The 21,313-nt window shown below is 48.4% G+C and overlaps 1 protein-coding gene across 2 annotated transcripts in view; it reads right to left on the bottom strand.

Moving 5' to 3' along the window:
- HEG1 (heart development protein with EGF like domains 1) overlaps positions 1–9,529 on the bottom strand; it is an 89,255-nt gene extending 79,726 nt beyond the window's left edge. Inside the window, exon 1 of one of the 2 annotated variants that reach the window (XM_065539121.2) lies at positions 9,098–9,529. In XM_065539121.2, the coding sequence (XP_065395193.1) occupies positions 9,098–9,407 (310 nt within the window). In that variant the 5' untranslated portion in view covers positions 9,408–9,529. Of the gene's footprint in view, positions 1–5,815; positions 5,865–9,097 lie in introns of those variants that run through there. The other variant, XM_065539122.1, reaches the window with a different exon arrangement.
- Positions 9,530–21,313: the final 11,784 nt, after the last annotated feature.

The following is a 21,313-nucleotide window of genomic DNA, read 5'->3' as shown; positions in this document are numbered from 1 at the left end:
GGTCTTGAACGCCTGGCCTCAAGCAATTCTCCTGCCTCAGCTCCCAAAATGCTGGGTTTACAGGTGTGAGCCACTGTGCCCAACCCAATTGGCTAATTTTCAATAGAGGCTGCAGAATATTATTCTCTTGAGTTTCCTGAATAATGATACATTTCCATCTCTTGATAATGATGTTGGATTATTTTGGAAACACAAAACTTCAAAGACGATCTGAGGAAAGACGCAGGAGATGGAGATCCGCGACCCCATTTTCAATCCAGGAGGTTTGCTGCAAGAAACAACAGGGAGTTGCCCGTGTGGCTCACACACACTCTGAAGGTGGCTCTCAACTCCTTCAAACACTTGTGAAGCACGTATTGATAACCCCCAAAGGTTCTGATCTGAAGAATATTCATTGACCACAGAGGTCCAAGTGGGACTGATTTTCAAAGGCTTCTTATTTTGAGGTCACACCTGGCACACTGCTTTTATTTAATCCTAGTTGCCTTCTATGTGGTCATCTGGTCTCCTCAGATGACCATAGGTGAGGGCTGTTGCACTTGGTTTTTCTGACTTCAAATCATGAAAGTTGGCTCTTTCCTCTTTATGTTTAAGGCTAAGAAGCAAGAGAGAGTTCTAGGGATACCAAAGGGTGAGGTTGGCAGGGGTCCAACGAGGGGAAGACCAGGTAACAGAGGTCTTTGGAACATGGACTTGAACCCTAGGCAGGCAGCTTGCCCGCTGTCCAATAAAATACCTGGAGGGCAAGGTGCGGTGGGTGGCGGGGGGTGTTGCTGTTAACACAATGACCAGTGTAAATGGGCACTGGTTTCAGTAGCATTTCTAGAGCTCTCCTGCCCAGGCATCAAGCCGTCTGCTTTATAGGTGTTATACTGCACTTATCCATTCTGAGCAGGGTTCTTTCTATTAACAGCCCATTTGACAGATGACAAACTGACCGCACAGAGAGGCTAAATAACCTACCACAGTCCTACAGCTGGCAAGTGGCACTGCTGGGGTTTGAATTGAGACTGTCTGATCCTTCCAAGCCGGGACCTCTGTGGCCTGTGACTGCAACACCAGCAGGGCTCTCATCCACACCCTGGCAAAAGATGACCCCCGAAAAAGTCTCACCACATGGCCGTAATAAAGGTCCTGGTGGCCAGGGAGGTGGCAGGAGTGAAACCCGTCCCTAAGTTGAAGTGTCTCCATCTCCTATCACCCAGAAAAGGAAAATGGAGTGGTTTTCAATTCTAGCCCAACATATGATAATCACTAGTCACAGCCCTGCACAAGGAACATCCCTCCAGATGACAAGCAGGCATCTCTCTCCTGACTCTTGCTACTCCTTCCTCCAATTTGATTCTTCAGTTCCAAGGTGGAACTGCAGGGCCACCTGAAGAGCTTGACCTTGGCCTCTGCCCTCTTCTTGTCACTTTTCTTCCTCTCCCATCTTCATTTCCCAGCCTATCAGAGACATTAAGGAGAAACTTGCCAACTTAAATCCATCTTTGCCTTCAGCACCTTCTCTGCACAGATAGATGGGGGCTCCTGTTATTCAGGGTCTTCAGTGAGGTCAGATCCTCCCTCAAGTCCCCCAAGACATTCCAGGAGTTGGGAACACGGTCTTGCCTCCCTGCCATGCCATCTGACCTGTAAACTTTCCTCAAAAACGTTTACATGACAGGAAAGCTAGAATGAAGTTCAAGTACTTCAGAGCTAAAATATTAAGCAAAAGGAAACTGTCCATTTTTAATAGCCTCTGTAGACTTTGCAGATGGTCCTTCCAGCTCCTTAAGAATCCTTGCAACTAGAGCCCCATACCATGTGGTGGTACAGACCCTGCTGCACGATCCTCCATGGCACCTAGAGGAAAATTGACCTCCTTACCATGGTTCTCACGGCCCTGGGTGATCCAGGCACCCTGGCCTTCCTTCTTGCCAATCCTGAGACAAGGCAAGCTGAGTCCTATCTTAGATCATCTGCCCTGGCAGCTCCCCCTGCCTGGAAGGCTCTTGCTGCTATAGGCAGGGGGACGCCATGTGCCAAGTCTCCAAGACAGGAATGAGTTTGGCACGTATTAACAATTGTCTGGTGTAAGTGGGGAGCAGAGCAAGAGAGGGTGAGAGAGGTGGCCGGTCAGATCCTGCAGGCCTCATATTCCAATTTAGGGGGTCTGGATTTTATTCTAAGTACAATGCAAAGCTCTTGGAGGGTGTTAAGCCTCCAAGTAAGGTTGACCTGAGTTACATTTTAAGAAGATCACTCTGGCTTCTCTGAGTACAGATTAGAGAGAGAGCATAAGTGGATGCAGAGAACAGAAAAGAGCAGTGGGGAGAAAGAGAGCAGATTCACCATGTATTCTGGAAACAGAATCACTTGGAGTTGCCAAAGAAAGAATCACGGTAGCGGGTGAGGAAAGGAGAGGAATAGAGGGTGACTTCTAGGCTTCTAGCTTAAGGAACTAGGTGCATGGTGTTGCTAACTCCCGACATGGGAAGAGGCAGGAGTTGACGCAGGATTAGAGGGTGAGAATCAAGGATTCTGATTCTCTCTGATTTTCCTATTCTTTTTCACCGTCAAACTTTGTCACAGACAGGCCTCCCATGCCTATCATACAGTAGGCAGGCTTCTTCCCGCACGTTTAGGAGTCCCACTAAACAGCTCAGAATGGAGGCCAGTGGCCTGTCCCCAGACCTCATTCTCCCCAGTCTCCCTCTGCCTTTTAACTCGAATAGTTTCCAGATGAGAAGACAAGTCAAAGCAGAAAGCAGAAATATGTTAACTTACACGGACCTTCACAGACCTCCACATTTGATGTGTAAACCGTGCTACATTCAGATTATCTGCCAATCCACAGCCAGCCTGCAAGTCACCCCCACCTCTCATTGCGCCCTCATGCGGGGCTGGCATCCCTTCCTCCCGACCATCCACACTGGATGTTCTCCACCTGACTGGAGCGATTTCCTCTTCCTCTGTGGCTTTAACTACTGCCCCTCAGGGCTGAATCTGGTCCTGGCCTCCCTGTAGTTCAGTTCCACATTCTCAACCATCCACAGAATACTTCCAAGGGTACATGCAATCTTTACAGTGAAAGGCTGAAACTGAAGGAGCCTCTTTAACAGCAAAGAGCTCCTCTCCATTCTGTCCCGTCATCCCCATGGCCAGGCAGTCTAGTACTCCAGCCTTACTCTTCTAAGTGGCACTTGCATCTGTCCCTTTCAATTTCCACTACCTCCACTCTAACCTATGCTCTGTCCTCAGTCTTTCCTCCCAACACATCAATACGAGGCCCAGCAGCATTCCGGTGTCTCTTAAACAAGTACGGGGCTGTAGTGAGGGCAGATATGCATGTGGTTCATCTATGAGACCCCAGATCCAAGCAGAAATGAACAAGCAAACTATGCTCTCCCTGTTCAAAAGCCATCCGGGGCTCCTTGGTGTGGATGGGATGAAGACAAACACCTTAACAGGCCTCTAAAGGCCTCCACAATCAGGTCTAATCCTCCTTTCCAGTCTTGTCTTCAATGATTAGTTGATTTGGGAGCCTAACTGGCCTCTTCAAGTCCTTTACTCCAGCCTTACTGGCTGTTGATCACCTCTATTTTGAAAAGTCTTGAGCTTTTCAATATTTGGGATTTTGCAGATGCCATTCATCCTCCATCTCTTTTATTTATTTATTTATTTATTTATTTATTTATTTATTTATTTTGAGATGAAGTCTCACTTTGTTGCCCAAGATAGAGTGCAGTGGGGCATTCTCGGCTAACTGCAACCTCCGGCTCCCAGGTTCTAGCAATTCTCATGCCTCAGCCTCCTGAGTAGCTGGGATTACAGGCACATGCCACCATGTCCAGCTAATTTTTGTATTTTGAGTAGCGACAGGGTTTTACCATGTTGGTCAGGCTGGTCTGGAACTCCTGACCTCAAGTGATCCACCCACCTTGGCCTCCCAAAGTGCTGAGATTACACGCATGAGCCATCGTGCCCAGCCCATCCTTCACCTCTCTGTCTATCCACATCCCCGTCAACTTTCAAAGTTAAATCAACTCCCCCCTTTCCCACTGAAGTCTCCCTGGACTATCCAGCCCCCAGTGGTTTCCACGTCTGCATGCCCATCTCCACCCTCACCATTCCTTTGGTCAGTATGATCTCCCGTGGCATTTCTTCAGTTGTGAATCACTCATGCATCGTTAGTTCGCCTTTTACAACCTTGATGTGTGTGCTCCAACAAGACTGAAGTTCCCTGGGGGCATCACAGACATGCAATACAACCTCATCACCTGGCGTGACTCTTCCACATAGCAAGCCTTCCGCAAATATTTCCTGATTTACAAATCAGTCCAATTCGACACAGAGACATCTGCCATACTCCAACAAAAGAAGAGTGAAAAACCAGGATAGAAACGTCTTTGTTTCTGTCTATGCCTGATGAATGGTGAGTGGGTAGAAGACAGCATACATAGATGTTCAAATGAAAGCAATTTGACAGCATCTGCATGGAGTACCATTTAACCTCGCCTCCTACTGGGCAGGTATTCATAACAACTGCCTCCCAATGTCAGCCGCTGCTCCACGTTCCCAGGAGAGGGCCCATTCAGAAAGTCACCAATTCGTTTCAGCTTGGCTTATAATTAATGCAGCAACCTCTAGCATCAATGACCTATGGATTGGCATATGAGTAGGGTATAATTTACAATCTCTATATAAAATGTCATTTTAAAGACTTGTGGTCTTGTCTCAGGCAATTTCAAACAAAATTTTTAAAACATTTTTACTCAATAGGTGTAAAAACTCATTGCTACTACCATCTCCTCATATTTTCCCCACCCCAACGCTGGCCCCTAATCTCTACAAAAAAGCAAGGCAAGGAATGGAGGGAGGGAGGAAGAAGAATGATGAGCGGGAGAGGATCTTAGAGATCTAGGACAACTGGCACCTCATTTTACAGATGAGAAAACGGAGACCTCCTGATATTGTGGTACTAGCAAATGGATTTGGTCAAAATCTTTTTGAATCCTGCTGCCTCCATTTACTGTGTGATCTAACCTCTCCAGGCTACTGTTTCCAGAACTGTAAAAGGGAAATAACATCCCTCACAGGCTTGTTTTGGGGTTAAATGGACAAGGAGCGTGAAGGCACTGACCACACATAGGTGCTCAAAGGCCAGGGAGTCAAAAGTCAGACCCCAACTAGTTTCCTTCCTTGTTGCCTCCCCAGGATTCTTAGAAGAGAACATTTACTGCAGCTGAAACCTCCCATTCATACAAAAAGGACGCTGGAGACAGAGGGAAGCCACTGAAGAAGGCAGTAAGTGGCTAACGAAACCGCAACTGCCATCTGTTCTTTGCTTTCTGAGTGTCTCTGGACAAGGACAAGTTAAACCTCAGGAACACTGTTTTCAGCCAGCTGGGCAGGGCTGCTGGAAGGTAGGAGAGATCACGGGGAGGGCAGAGGCTCCTTCCCCAGCCTCCAGGACAAGGATGCAGAAACTGCCCACCTAGGCAGCAAATACCTTTCAGTCTCCCTCAGTCCACACCATTCAGGTCTCTGGCAAAAAATAACAGTTCAGCATGTGCACACAGGCTGAGGAAAGCAATAAAAGGGTTCTTGCAAAGTAAAAAGGATGTGGCTTTTAAACACTCATGCACCACGGAGAGTCCCTTGCCCTCTCCCGCCTTCCCCCTTCTATTTGGGACACCCTCCATCAAAGCAAACAGGCTTCTCAGGAATCCCCACTACCACCCGCCGCAAGCCTCCGCCAGGAGTGAGGTAGCGGCTTTCTGGAGGAAAGCCACTCTCCCTGCCCTGAGGGGCTGCCTTTTGCCCGCTGCACCTTGTAATGGTTCTCCCAGCAGCCAAGCTAAATGACGAAGTTGGCCCACAAAGTTAGAGCAATTCAGGCGACAGCTATTTAACAGTTCAGAAGGGGCTCCGCTCAAAGCACTTCCTTTCCTCTAGGGAGCTGCATTTTTCTAAGATTATTATTTCTTGGGCTGGCTGCTCAGCTACTCAGCGTCATTTCCCCTTTGGGTGGGAAAGTTCTTTCCTTCTGCATTGATTTTCATTATGATTTAAGCCTTCTCTCCCTCTCATCTGCAGATCTCACAATTAAAGCATAGCATATGGATCACAAAATCAAGGCACATAAACTTTGCATTCAGCTTAGAACTGTGGCTCGGAAGTCCTGAGTGGCAGAAAAACACACGCATAATAAGAAAACCTCTAGGTCTCAGCATCTTGTCACCACTGGCTGAAACATCAGCAATAAACATCAACTGAACAGCCAGCAGGGTGACAGGTGGGCGCAAAAGCTTAACAATGGCTATATAAACAGGGAGCTGCTCTCCAGGGACTTACAGTCTAATACAGGCAAACAACCCACATAATAGAATGCAAATGCGGTTACTCAGCAATGAGAAGTTGAACTCTGCCAGGAAGAGAAGAGCTGGGAATGGCCCACAGGGAAGAAAAGGACATCTGTGGCCCTTGCTGCTGACACTAGTGTATTTGGAAGTCCCAGGGGCCAGGCCCTGACTACCAGCATCCCCATGGCACGAAGGGGCTGCAGGCAGCTTCCCCAGCAACCAAATGGAGCACGTTACTTGTGAGACTCAGGGCTTGTTAGCAGCAGTAGCATGGCGCCTCCCCAAACACAAAAATGCTGAGGGAGAGCAGGGATGACCATCTGTCAGGGGTGCTGCAGGGGCAGACATCTGCTGCAACACAGTGTGGACTGGAGGACCTGTGGAGGACCTCTCAGCATCAAGACCTTGCTGCCTTGTGAAATAAGTGATAGCATCTAGTGAAACATGAGGGCTAATCCAAAAGGCCCCCAATCCTGGTTATTAGAAAAGTCAGACTCACTGAAATCACTGAACACTGGTTTTCTTATGTGTTGTTTCTTTTTTATCCCTAAATGACACTGCTTGAGCCACTACCAGAAAAACAAGCACAGGTCATGCCTAGATCCTTGGCCATATGAGTAGCTTCTAGCAGCTTCAACAGGTGTTCATTTCATCTCTTCTAATCGCACCTTTCTAACATCTCTTCAGAGATTGGGCCTTCGAGCCACTGATGAGGAGGCACTCCTTGGGTGGTGTCTGTGGGACAGCAGGAGACCAGGAGAGCCTACTTAGGTAAGAGAAGGTGGGCACTATTCCAACTACTCTCTCGCTGCTTTCTGGGACTCTCACACGTATTCCTTCCAGTACCTCATATACCTGAAGACTCCATCACTCACCTCTGCAAAGGAATCAAACTGGGAAAGCCACAAAGCCAAGACTAGCAGTGCTACCTGCCACACCTGTGAGGGATGTTTGGGTCACATAAGGCCCCAATTCTTACCAGCTGAGTCCTGTAAGCTAGCTGCCTCCACTGTCCCTATCTCTGTAATACCTACCTCTCTACGGTCTCTGGAGATCCTACCCCTAAGAGACGGAAAGAGACTCATGTGCCAGCCCCATCCAGCCAGGGCCCCTGCAAGTCAGTGTCCCTCCCACCTATCCCCTAACAACAAGATGGGGGCCATTCAGCTAACAAAGCCTGACTACTACCCAGAGAAATCTGCCTTCAGCTCTTGGGTGTCTCCTCTGAAATGTTCTCAATTCTCTGCACTCTATCTTCTGTTTAGAAAAACTCACAAAATACTACAGTGTTCCTCAGTTACTTTTCTAGTTGGAGAAAGTCGGGAAATGTGCTCTTTTATGTTCTTGATTCCTTCCCATGGAACTTAGCAAAACAGTGTATGCTGTAAGTAATCTCAAGTCAGGGTCACTCTGGGATGTGTCTCCTACAAGTCTTCAGAAGCTTATCGCTCCTCTCCCTTTTCTTACTGTTCCTCGGTTTCTCAATCTTATACCAGTGATTTAAAAATTCACAAAATAAGGCATTTTGCGATAATGGGAATACTGTTGAATATGAAATTGAGTTTTTACAGGAGAACTTGATTTTTAAAAATCCAAACTTTTTCTTATTTAACTCTAAGAAGCACCTCTAGGTTGGAGGAAGCAAGCTAATTCACGTGCCAGAAAGTCTGCATGATATGAGAAACTTAAATGAATTGTCAATTACGCAGACAAAAAACTCAACTTTCAGGGAACCTCCAAATCAATGTCCAGTGTTGCAAGCAACCCAGCTTCTTTGAATAGCTGGGACAGAGCATATGCCCTGTGTCACGCACAGGAAGGCAAAGGCTAACACCACCACGTTGCTGACTTTGTTCAAAGCACTTTCCATTTATTTTTACTTTCATTTTGTCACATCATCACTAGGAGGCTAGAAGGAACAGGCATCATCACTTCCATTTCACAGATGGAGAAAGTGAGCTCAAAGAAACAACATTCCCAAGGTCATAATGGTATTACGGTTAGAATTCCACTCAGTCTGTGACATATTTTTCCAGCTCATAAGAAGGAACTGGACACAAAGGTAGCAGGGAGAAGAGGTCAGTTCTTTCTCTCTGCGTGGAACGGGCAGTGGCTATCACGGAGCAACAGTTCATTGGGAAAGGAAAGGGGAGGGAGGAGGCTCAGGGATGGTCCTATATCAGCCTGTGCCTTGTAGGGGTTCAACCATGCAACCCCAACCGCGTTCCTTTGCTTTTAAGTCGAACCAGTAGAGCGTTTTGTTTCAAACTACGTACATCCTTTGTCCTTTACAATATCCCGTGCTAGAACCCCTTAAAAATCAGTTATTTAGATGAGAAAGTCGAGCCCTGTACCTGGAGAGGCCAGTTCTGTATAGCGGAAAAAATGAAACTGGGGACAGGCTGACCAGATATCAGAGGTGAGAGATGCTTTGGAGCCTTTTTCCCTTTTGCTTTCCTTTCCTTTCCATTTTCTTAAAGTGGGGTGGAAGAGATACAGGGTACCCCATAGGAAATAAGTTTTCTTCCAAAGGGTTGGGGGAGAACGGGATGGTCACATCCCTCAGTCCAGCCAACGGCGAAAGCGTCCCTCCCTACCCGCCGACCCTCAGGGTCCCGCACACGCCGGGCGAGGAGCCCCCACCCTGGGTCGCGCGGCGCGGAGGGGCCTACGGCTGGGGATACGGCCCGGGGCGCGCCCACGCCCCCAGCCCAGGCTGGCCCGGCGCCGCGTTCCCGGCTCTCACTCACCCGCGCTCCCGCCTCTGGGGGCCCGGCTGGAGGGTCCCCGCTGTGTCGCGGCGCCCGGCTCCGGGGCCCTGTGGTTGGGGCCGGGGGTCGCGGGCCCGCGGCGCTCCCGGGGCGGCGTGGGCGGCGGCGGCGGCTCGCGCTCCGGGCGGCGCTCCAGCTGCAGCTCCAGCCCCGCGCCCGCGAGGGGCGCGCGGCGGACCGGGGAAGGCGGCGGGTCCAGCGTCCCGGGGGCCGCCGGCGGCAGCAGCAGCAGCGGCATCAACAGCAGCAGGAGCAGCGGCGGCCACCGCGAGGCGCGCGGTGAGGCCATGGTGACGGCGCCCGCCCGCGCTCACATGCCCGGCGCGCGGGGCGGGCGCGGGGCGGCCGCGAGGCGAGGGCAGCGGGCAGCGGGCGGCGGGGGCCGCGCGGGGCCGGGGAAGTGAGCAGAGTGAGGTTGCGAGCGCGCTCCCCCGCCTCAAAAGTTGTCCGGAGCCGCGGGAGGGCGGCCGGGGGCCGGGCGGGCTGGGCGGAGGCGGCCCGCGGCGCCGCTACATGCTAATTAGCCCGGGCGGGTCGCTGGCGGGCGGGCGGCTCCTCCTCGGTTGACATCACCGGCCCCGCGCGGCGGGCCCGGGGGCGGGGAGAGGGCAGGAAGGGGGCTGGGGCCCGGCGCCTGGAGAGCGGCCCGGCCCGGGACAGCGGGATGAGGTCAGCGGAGCCACGGTGCTGCAACTTTTGTCACACACATGCTCCGCATAGAGTCTTTTGAATCGGGCACCACTTTCCCAACTCCTTAAACGCACAAGAAGTAGGTGAAAAGCAGGTCCTGGGTAATGTGATTAGCACCAGACTAGATTATCCCAAGTGCTTTGATAGGAGAGAGAAAGGGAATGGTCCCCTGGTCCCCAGCCCGCGCTGTCACCGCCCTTAATTGATTTGAAGTGTCCCCACTCCCACCCCCACTTCCCCTTCTTCAGGCCCCAGGGCTGGTGATGAACTCGTGTTTGCCAAACCTAACACCTCACCCTCCGGCCAACCCCCACGCCCTCTCAAGCTTGGATGCTGTTCCCATCCGACCACTGCCTTTGGCTCACACCAGAGTTCTGCAGAGATGTCACCGCGAGGACACCCAAACAGGCTGCAGGGAAAAGAAAACTGTGAATTCAGGCAGGCTAGGGCAAACTCATCATCAGGAAAAGAGCTGCAGATTGCAAATTAAACCAAATGATGCCCAGAGATCACAGAATTTTAAATGGAAACCTATGGGGAAAGATTCAAAGATTTCATGTAAACAAATTTTCTTGGTAAATAAAGTTCCATTTGTTTCCATAACCACTCCCTCCCCAGTAAATGAATAATAAAATGTCTAAAGTTTAGGACTGTAAGCCTCCTCATTAAGTGAAGAAAGAGGGGCTCAGATGGGAAAATAACTTGCTCAAGATTCTGAAGGTAGACCCGAAGACGAAATGATTGATGTGTGAATGACCGTGTGATATTGTTAATTCTGGTCTCCTAATTCACAGTTTGCAGTAATTTGCAAACAGAAACAAATAGTATTGCAACAGAAACAAATGTTGCAGCTCCTTGGGGATCTTGCCAGTTCTGTTGGGGGCCCCTGTCTGACAACCAAATGCTCATGAAAATATGAGTATGCACCTCACTTTCAGGCCTGGCTCTCCATCCCGTTTCTCTGCTCTTCTCTGTTTCTCTGTCTCCAGATCTCCATGACCCACCTCCAGGAGAATGAGATCGTGGTGTTCAGGGCAGCTGCAGATGGGCCTAGGCCCACTTTCTGGTGACTCAGTACAAGTGAGTCATTTGGCAAAAAAAAACCATAAAGGAGGCTGTGTATAAACAAACTCACCTTAAATGAGGGAATGAGGAGTAAAGATTTGGTTTTATTTTGTTTTGTTTTTAAACAAACTAGCTTTCCAGGGCTCTCACACAGAACTTCCAGGTCTCTCCAAGAAAGTACCAAACAATAACCCCCCTGAAACTGACTTGGTTTGCTCTCATGGCCTGAGCTCAACTTCTCTGGATGCTGCTCTCACATTAACAGGCAGGACTGCACAGCTGCCCAGACCCAGTCAGACAAGCCCCAACAGACTAGGACTGTGCTCAGAGGTTCTGGTCACTGCCACTCCCTCCCCTCCAAGGAGACCATGTCACATAGTATTGGTTGCACTCCCAGGCAAGCAGGAAGGTTTAAGGGTAGAATGGCCCTTACAGGCTTCTCGTGTGGATTCAGGGATCCTATGAGAGAATCTGCCTTCTCTACTAAGACCCAAGGAGTAAACATGTACCTGCCACCTCCCTGCAATCCTACCTCACTCCCCCAATCCCTTCCCACTTTAAGTACCACAGGTTTATCTCTCTCTAATCTTCTCTCTGCCTTCTAAGAGAAATGACCAAGTTCAGGGTAACTGCCAACTAGAAAGGGCTTAACCAGCAGATTAGGGGAGGGACACACAGGGAGAACTTGGAAAGATTGATCACGGTGTAGATGGATTCCAGCTCTTTTTCTTCTCCTCCTAGGGCAGAACAAGAGAAAACAGCAAGACAGCAAGAGAGAGCTGGAGGCAGTATAGAACCTTGGAAAGAACAGTTGACTTGGTGCTAGAGCCCTTGCTTCTTTTCTGGCCTTTACCACTGTTTAATTGTGTGATCTGGGCCACAGTTTCCAATCTCTAAAACAAAGATGGTCCTAGATGTTTGCTAAGGAGAATTCTAGCTCTGATGTTTTAGAGTTCAGTGAAGAACTTCCGGCACAGTAGCAAGGATGTATGAAATAGGTATCTCCCATCCAAGTACTGACCAGACTCAAGCCTGCTTAGTTTCTAAGATCAGAAAAGATCAGGCACTTTTAGGGTGGTACGGCCATAGACTAAAACAATTATCTAAGAACGTTTGTAGTGTTTCCTTCCCAGGGATGTGAAAATCCAGACAAGATTCTTGACCATCTCAGATAGCTTGAGAGCTCCTATCTGGAGCCAGGGTCATAAATCAGATGACTTCTCAGACCCATTCCAGCCCTGGGAATCTGTTGATCTAGGATAAAACAGCTGGGAAGACAGCTCAGAACAAATTCCAGGACTGAGTGAGTTAACAGGCATTCCTGACCTCTCCACAGGTAGGAGTGGGGGCACCCCAATGTAACTGAGAGTGAAATCAGCAGGGAGCCCAGTGTCTTTGCCACCTGAAACTTCATGTAGTCAGAGCTTTTGCCAGGGCTTTCCTGCCTCTACTTGTGTTAGTCAGACTAGGCTAGGCTGTAGTAACAAATAGGCCACCCAGATGCAGCAGCTTAACACCATATGTGTTTCATTCTTGTTCCCTTGACAGCCTTAGACGCTGATGTTCAGCTCAATAGGCTGCGTGAAGAAGCTGTCCCATTGAGCTGAACGTCAGTGTGTAAGGCTGTTAAAGGAACAGGAATCCACATTATGAATCCATGTTATGGTGGGTCTGCCATACTCTACTATGGCTTCCAAAGTTGCTCTGGGAATTGGCATCCCAGTCAGCCAGAGGTGAAAAGAACATGGTGGTGTGAGCAGAGGTTTTGGTGGGCCCGGTCTGGAAGTGCCTCATCTCCTCTTACATTCCACTGGAGAGAGCATGGACACATGGCTCACCCAACTGCACAGGAGGCTGGGAAATGTAGTCTAACCACAGAGGCAAAGAAGGGGAGAAGGGATTTGGGTAGACTGCTAACAATCTCTGCCCTACCTCTAGATATCAGTAGAGCAGGGAAAGAAAGGGAGAGTAAAAAGATTCATCTTTTGGTCTCCGTTTCCTTCTTTATGAGGGTGTTGAATCAAATGATCTCTCAAGGCCACCTAATCTAACATTCAGTGGTATGAAGGGGCCATGAAATGTCCTTCCACACCAAAGTGAACAAACTGTACAGTTTCCTGCCACAACGGATCTGCAGCTTGACTGGTAGACTCAACAGAGAGGACCTTGGGTTCTCTCTAACTTCTGTTCCAAAGCTATTCTCATTCCTTGGCCAAGTCAGGTGATCTCTATTGATCTGTCTCCTTCGCTGCCCAGCGGGGAGAAAAATCATTTCCCTCTGCTGCCTCTTGGGGTTGGTCTGAGGATATGATGAGATCACTGCCCAGAAGGTACCAGGAACTCTTCTGACTACAGTGGTCTGCATGGTGCCCTTATGGTAGCCAGAGACTTTTATAACACTGCATTCTAACCTGGCCCCACGGTGTGCCCAGTTCCTGAGGATGGTGCCTGTGCAGGATTTGTGGTCACACAGGTTGGCATTGCCATGGCTGGGATGCAGTGGCAGGTGCACAGCAGTAATGTCCCAGGGACACTCAGGACTCTGATGCCCAGGGGTACCTGAGGGCTGACAGATCAGTTAATAGACACCTGGACTGAGCTCCACCTAGGGACAGGTAGGTTGGGCCCAGGGATCAGTGTCTCCACTGGGGCATCTGATGGCTTCTCTGTTATCTGCTCATCATCCTATTAAACCCTGAGTCTGTTTACTCATCCTCTCATCTGCTTGTCCCCTCCCACTCTTAATCTACAAGGTGCTTTCTGGAATGCTCTGTGCTTTATTCATCTTTATATCCTCAGAATCCAACATAAGACTTTCTTTTATTTAGTCATTCAACAAATATTTACTGAGTGACTGCACTGTGCCCGGCACTGTGCTGAGTGCTGGGTAAGTCTGTGACATCGTAGAGCTTAAGGGTTTGAAGGAGACAGACAGTAATTAGAAGAGTATAAATGTAAACTTGTCATGTGTAAGTGCCTGAAGGAGAGCACTCAGGAGGGTGTGTTGGGTTTTCCCGTGGACATGAAATTGAACCGTGATCTGAAAGCTGTGTAGGCTGTTAACCAGGCAAAGCAGACTGGGGAGAGGATGTACAAGGCCCTTGAGACAGGAGGAAGTGGGATACATGGAAAGGACTGGAAGAAAGCTATTGTGACTGAGATAGAGAGTGAGGAAGAGCATGGAAGGAGGTAAGCCTGGAGATTTGATAGGAACTAAATCAGGGAGACCTAACAGTTCATTTTAAGGATTTGTTTATTTATTTTAAGAGTTTAAGGAAGTCATTATAAAGTGTTAAATAGAGAAGGTAGAGTACGGTGAAGGTGGAGGAGAGGAGGAGGAGATAAGGGGTGAGGGCGACATGATTTGGGATTGGAAATCGTCATTCTAAGATGATAAGAGGATAATGATAAGAGGAATAATATGATAAGAGGAATAATTTAGAAAGAAATAAGAACTGATGCCTGGACTCTTGGAGTCCAAGAGGAAAGTGACAATTCTTAGATAAGGGTAATGAAAGTGAATTCAGAGGAAAGTATGGATTTGAGAGATTGCAGTAGGTAAAATCCACCAGACATGTTGATGGGCATGGAGGATGAGGGAGAGAGAGAGTGGCAAGGTTTCTCAGGTTTCTGGTTTGCATGATTGGATGGATGGTGGTACCATTCACAAGGCGAGGGAACGGTGGACAAGAACTATTTGAATCTGCAGAGTTGGAGCTGCGGGGAGAGGTCCCAGTTTAAGGTTTGTAGTACAAGGGGATGGGATTACATAGGGAAGAGAGTATCATAGTCAGAGAAGACAGGCTGAAAATGAGTCCTGGGGAACACAACATGAAATGGCTGGGAGAGGAGGCTGAGCCAGAAAAAAGACTGGAAAGGAGCCTCTGAGAGATAGGAGAAAACCCAGGAGAAGGTGACATCACCCCAGCAAAGGGAAGGAGATCCTGGCTCACAGTGTGCAACGCTGCCGAAAGGTCAAGTGAGGTGAAGACTGAAAATAGCCATTCGTTTTAGCAACGTGGAAATCACCAGTGATCCTAACAAAAGTGACTTCAGAGGAGTGTTCAGAGCACAATCCACATGGAGAACAGTGGGAGGAGTGAGAGCCGAGGAAGTGGAGCTGGTGGAGATAACATTTCAAGAGAGTTTGGCTCTGAAGTGGGAGAGTGAGCTGGGACAGTAACTACAGGGGAACGAGCAGAGGGGAGTTCTTGTTTTTAGGGGGAACATTTGGACGTGGAAATGGTCTGTGTGGGAGGGAGAAAGTCAAAGGTGATGGGATCCCTAGCCCAGGTGGACAGACTGGCCTGGGAAGAGGAAAAGAGGAGAGCATGGGGTACTGCAGGGCCTGGACTTCCCTCTGAGACTTCAGTTTTCTTGGTAAAGTAGGGGACTTGACTTGTAAGAGAGGCGACTTGCTGTGAGTGGAGGGAACGAAGGGGCAGGCATGAGGGATTTAAAATTCTGAGAAACACCAATGTATTCTTTTCCTAGGGCTGCTGTAACAAAGTCCCACAAACTGGGTAGCCTAAAACAACAGAAATGTATCCTCTCACTGTTGCGGAGGCTGGAATTCTGAAACCAAGATGTCAACAGACCCGTCCTCCCTCTGAAGGCTCCAGGAGAGAGCTCTTCTTTGCCTCTTCCTAGCTTTGGCGGTGGTTGGCAATGCTTGCTGTTCCTTGGCTTGTAGCCCCTGCCTCCATCATCATATGGTCTTCTTCCCACTGTGTGTGTCTGTCTTCACATGGTCTTCTTAGAAGACACTGTTACTGGATTTAGGACCCCCTATAATCCAGTCTGATCTCATTTTATTCACATCTGCAAAAACGCTATTTTCAAATAAGGTCACATTCATGGATACCAGAAGTTAGGGCTTGAACATATCTTTTGGGGAGACATAATTCTATCCATCATCATTAAGACATTTAGAAACAGTTGTAGAGAGGGAGAGAAATGTCCCAGCATGCCCAGCCCTGTCACAGGCCCGTGGGGACTGGTGAAGATAAACCAATAATGAGAGTACGCTGCAGCATCAGCTGCTCTCCCACTTGCTCCTCTCTGCTCACTGGCATCCTTGGGCAGAGCTGGGGCACCCCAGCCCTCTCCTGCTGCAGGGCAGGTTTCCCTCCCACAAGAACGGAACCTTCTGACCTCTCTTGACGACTCCTCCCTTCCTGCCTCAGCCTCCATCTCTACCTCCCATTCAGTCCCTTTCTCTGCCCCAAGATACATGAAGAACTCTTGCAGACAGGAGCTGCAGAGCTGGCCCCACAGCACCAGAGATGTCATAGAAGAGCAGAATTGCAGCCCTCCATGGCACATGGGCTACATCTACACTATTTTGTTCAGAGCTCCAAGAACCAGGTGCATTGGGATTTTCACCAAAGAATGAAAGGAATAAACCCATCTCCTTATTTTTTAATCCCCCAGAAGAAGACTTATTCTCTCCTTTCTGGAATGTCAGAAACAGTGTCATTTTGTCCAGGCTGCATTGACCTCTTTGCTGGACCCTGGGCATAGGGAGCCCTTGCTGCTTCTCCACCCACCAGTGCTGAGCTGCAGGGGAGTCTGCCTTGCAGGTCCAAGGTGAGAATATAAACACCGCAATCCCTCTGAAAACTGTCTAGAACCTCCTCCAGGGAGGAAGGGTTGCTCATGGGCTGGCCAGGCTCCCAAACATCATACGCAGCATCCCGGAGCTCCAACTTAACACAGCTTGGGGCAGGTCCTCAAATGACCTTCCGTTTCTTGTCTGCCCATCTGAAAGGACCATTCCATTCCAAACAACATTCCTTTGATAAAAATTGGTTACACACCGTAAACATCAATGAGCCAGGAACATTCTCCAGTGCAACAGGATTCTGATAAAGCAGTCCTATTTTGCAAAACCTTCCAGTGTGAAACATCCTCCCCACAGCAAGCAGGGAAATTCCTGGGATGCCACAACACTGGGCAGAGTGTCCAGGGCCCCAGGGAAGGAGCAGAACGTCTAGAGGTGGAGCTCCCATTGTGGGCAGAGGGACCTGGGTTTTCAATCATCTGTTCATCAATCACTCACTCAACAAATATTTGCCAGACACGTCCCAAGCGCCAGGCTCTGGTGGAGTCACTGGAAACACGGTGTTTCCACATGACTGCAAAAAGCAGCGATGATTTCCTCTCCTCACACAGTCCAGGTTGACAGTCGGGGGCAATGTCCACACGCCTCTCTACCTCACTCGCTCTGTGAGTCTGGATGTATTCTTCCCCTCCAGCCCCCTGGGCCCTCATTCTGTTGGCTTTTCTGTTGTTGCTTTCTGTTTGCAGGTGTCTCTTCTTGAGCCTGTTTCTGGGTCTCGCAGTCTCTATTCTTCAAGTCTCCCTTTGTGTCACCAAGTGCCTCCCAGCCCAGCCACTCCTCTACCTCTCCATCAGTCTGCCTTTCTTCCAATCAATTCATCCCCATTTTTTTTCTCCTTCCCTCTTCTGTTTCTTCTCCTTAAGTGACTGTTGACACAGAACTAAATACATTTTTCTTAGGTTTGTGGAATATGCTTTCACATTCTCTAGTGTTTAGTTCTAAAATTGATTGAAAAATGTTTGTATTCTTCAGTGTTGTCTGATTTTCTTATAACAGTATGTGTAATTCTCTAAAACTGTTTATTAAAATACAATGCCTGTATTAGTCCATTGTCATCCTGCTGTGAAGAAGTACATGAGACAGGGCAATTTATAAAGAAAAAGAGGTTTAATGAATTCATAGTTCCACATGGCTAGGGAGGCCTCACAGTCATGGCAGAAGGCAAAGGAGGAGCAAAGTCACGTCTTACGCGGTGTCAGGCAAAAGAGTGTGTGCAGGAGAACTGCCCTTTATAAAACCATCAGATCTTGTGAGACTTACTCACTATCATGAGGACAGAAAACCCACCCCCATGATTCAATTACCTCCCACTGGGTCCCTCCCATGACACACGGGGATTATGGGAGCTACAATTCAAGAAGAGATTTGGGTGGGGACAAAGCCAAACCATATCAATGCCTGTGGGAAAAAGTGCCCATGAAATGCCAAAAACATGCCATGCAGAGCTCCAAGAATCTCACTTACTGAACACACTTGTGTAGCCACATCTTGGACTAAAAGATGCTTATGTTACCTTTCAATATTCTCCTCCACATGTGTCACCACTGCCCTGACTTCTCTCAGCATGGATTCCTGTCTTTGATAAAAGACCAAATCCCTGGTTTTGTATTTTATGGAAGTGAAATGCAGTCATATTGATTAGTTGGGTCTAGCTTCTACTGTCCAGGGCTTCACTCACTTTGTTGCATTTAGGCATGGACTCTTCATTGTCCTTGTGAGGTGGTAGCCATTGTGGGGCTATCCTGCAATTTACTTTCTCTTCTATTGTTAATAGGTATTAGGGTAGTTTCCATTTGCAGCTGTTACAAATATGCTGTGGTTAAAATTCATGTACATGTCTTTTAATGGCATGTGTTACTGTTATAATCAGGAAAGAAAAAAAGAAAACTATTTCTATTTGGAAAGATGGGGATGGCCAAGTGGGATGTTTTCATAAAAGGACTCTGGAGTAGGAGACAGAACACAAGTCTTCATTCTGGCTTCTCCATTCTCGATTCTACAACTTTGGGCCAATCAGTTAACCTCAGTGAGTTTCAGTTTTCTTATCTATAAAATAGAACAGTAATGCCTGTCATTGGTAGGCATTACTACCTCACAGGGTAACTGTAACAATCAAATGAGATGATGGACATGAGGAAAAAAAATTTTTTTTTTTTTTTTTTTTTTTTTTTTTTTTTGAGACGGAGTCTCGCTCTGCCGCCCAGGCTGGAGTGCAGTGGCCGGATCTCAGCTCACTGCAAGCTCCGCCTCCCGGGTTCACACCATTCTCCTGCCTCAGCCTCCCGAGTAGTTGGGACTACAGGCGCCCGCCACCGCGCCCGGCTAGTTTTTTTTTTTTGTATTTTTTAGTAGAGACGGGGTTTCACCGTGTTAGCCAGGCTGGTCTCGATCTCCTGACCTCGTGATCTGCCCGTCTCGGCCTCCCAAAGTGCTGGGATTACAGGCTTGAGCCACCGCGCCCGGCCGGAAAAAAAATTTTTTAAGGTATCATGCAAAAAATAATGGCCAGGTGTGGTGACTCATGCCTGTAATCCTAATACTTTGGGAGGCTGAAGCAGGAGGATTTCTTGAGCCCAGGAGTTCAAGACTAGCCTGGGCAACATAGTGAGACCCTGTCTCTATAAAACTAAAATGAAATAAAAATTAGTCAGGCATGATGGCATGCACCTGTAGTCTCAGCTACTTTGGAGGCTGAGGCAGGAGGATCACTTGAGTCCAAAAGTTCAAGGTTACCATGAGCCATGATCATGCAACTGCACTTTAGCCTGGGCAACAGAGCAAGACTCTGTTTAATAATAATAATAATAATAATGTATGGTATTTATTTCTCTTATTAAAGAAAAATTTAACAGCAACAATGTGATGCTCTTGATTTATCTGTTTTAAATTTTGAACTTGTGACTTTCATTAGACATGAGAGCTCCTGAATCCCTGATCCACTGTGGGCCACGAAAGAGAAATGTCTCAAAATGTCCAATCTCCAAAGGTCTATGTTTAGCATGAGCAAGTGGTAACATGTGGCCTGTGCCATGTTTTTCCCCTTCCAGGTGGCCCTTGTCTCTCATTAACTGGGGACTCCTGGTCTAGATGAGCAACGGAAAAACCGACCGAATGAGCTGTAAGGGACCTTAGGGGTAGACTCCAGCCCCTCAAGGGAAGCCATGTACCCACAGAGGATGCACAGAAGGCCAGGTCTGGACCTGTCTTCAGACAGCAGCCAGTGCCCCATCCTTTACCTTACACTGCCCAACCTCATATAGCAAGGATCTGATGAGAGTGTGGGTAGGAGACAGGACTCCAAGTCTGACGACCATCAGAGCCAATCTAAGACTCTTCACTCTCCACCAGCATGGATCATCTGTTAGTTTATGGAGTCTGCGGGAGTCCACACACTGGTGAAGATAGGCAGGGCGCCCTCCCACCCAAGTTCTTCCTCCTCATCCGCCCAAAACAAACCTAGTGTCCTGAGGCTCATGCCCTGAAATGTGTTGTTTCCTCAGGCCTTGCCAAGATGGTTTCTACAAGGGGAGACCTTGAGCAACCAGCCCACAGATTCTTTGTGATTACCCACCACACCGGCAGCCCTGCGGTCAGTGCTCTGGGGATACAAAGCTACAGGCTCCCTGCCTTTGGGGCACTCCCACCTGGGTGAGGGGAGAAGTATAGCCTGAATGACAGAGAGTGATATGAGTGAGGAAGGGTCTACAGTGCCAGGGGGCTCTGAGGATGAGCAACATGTGAGAGGGGTTCTGAGGCAAGAGCTCCTGAGAGCTTCCTGGGGAGACAGGGAAATGAGTGAGAGCCTTGAAAACTACATGAAACTGGTGATTCTCAGCCCTGGCTGGACATCACACGTGCCAGGGGAGCTTTCACAAAATGCCAGTGCCTGGAACCCCCCTACTCCATCACAATCACTGACTGTGGGGTCTGGACATCAGTATTCTTCCAAAGCTTCCCAAGTGGTTCTAATGTGCGGCCACACCTGGAACTGAAACTTACTGCACTAGGAAACAGAGACTCAGTGTAGGCTTTCAGCAGCAGAGGGACATGATCAAAGGGCACTCAAGAAACATTTATTGAAGGGAGAGGGCCAAGGCTGAAAAACTACCTATTGGATACTATGCTGACTGGGCAATGAGATCCTGAGAAGTCCAAACCTCAGCATCACACAATATACCTATGTAACAAACCTGCACATGTGCTTCCTGAATCTAAAATAAAATGTTTAGAAGAACATTTAGTGAGCACCTACTCTGGCTATCCAAAGATGAAGAAGATATGGCCTGGACACAACAATATATGTAAGTGCCTGCCCTTGTCCAGCCAACAGATTAGGAGAAAAAACTGGATCCATAAATATGTGTGATGTAAGGGAAGTTATTTCACATAAGTATGAACCAAGTGCTCTAAGGACATTGAAAGTTGCTAGAGAAAGCATTCTTAGAGATATTAGAACTCTTTCCTCAGAGATGTTTAGGAGTTTCCCAAGCAAAGAAAACGGAGGAGAACATTATAAATGGAAGACAGAGTACTACACAGGTGCTGAGTCCTATGGGGACCAGGTGTGCTCAGGGAATATTGGGAGAGGGGGACAGGAGGCTGGAAAGAATGGGGAAGATAAATGCCAAGGGCCTGAATTCTATCTGAGCTCTCAGTATTTGAACAATGAGACAGAGAGGGCAGATCAGAAAAGAGAGAGGAAGGTAGACCAGTGAGAAGCCACGGTAGTGATTCAGATGTAAGGTGATGAAGGGCTGGACCAAGGAATTGACAATGGGAATGAGGAAGGGAGAAACCCAAGAGAGATTTCCTAAAAA

Source organism: Macaca fascicularis, chromosome 2 (assembly GCF_037993035.2).
Source record: "Macaca fascicularis isolate 582-1 chromosome 2, T2T-MFA8v1.1".
NCBI lineage: Eukaryota > Metazoa > Chordata > Mammalia > Primates > Cercopithecidae > Macaca > Macaca fascicularis.
Note: the sequence above shows the minus strand (reverse complement) of the source record. Positions and strands in the feature narration are given on the sequence as shown.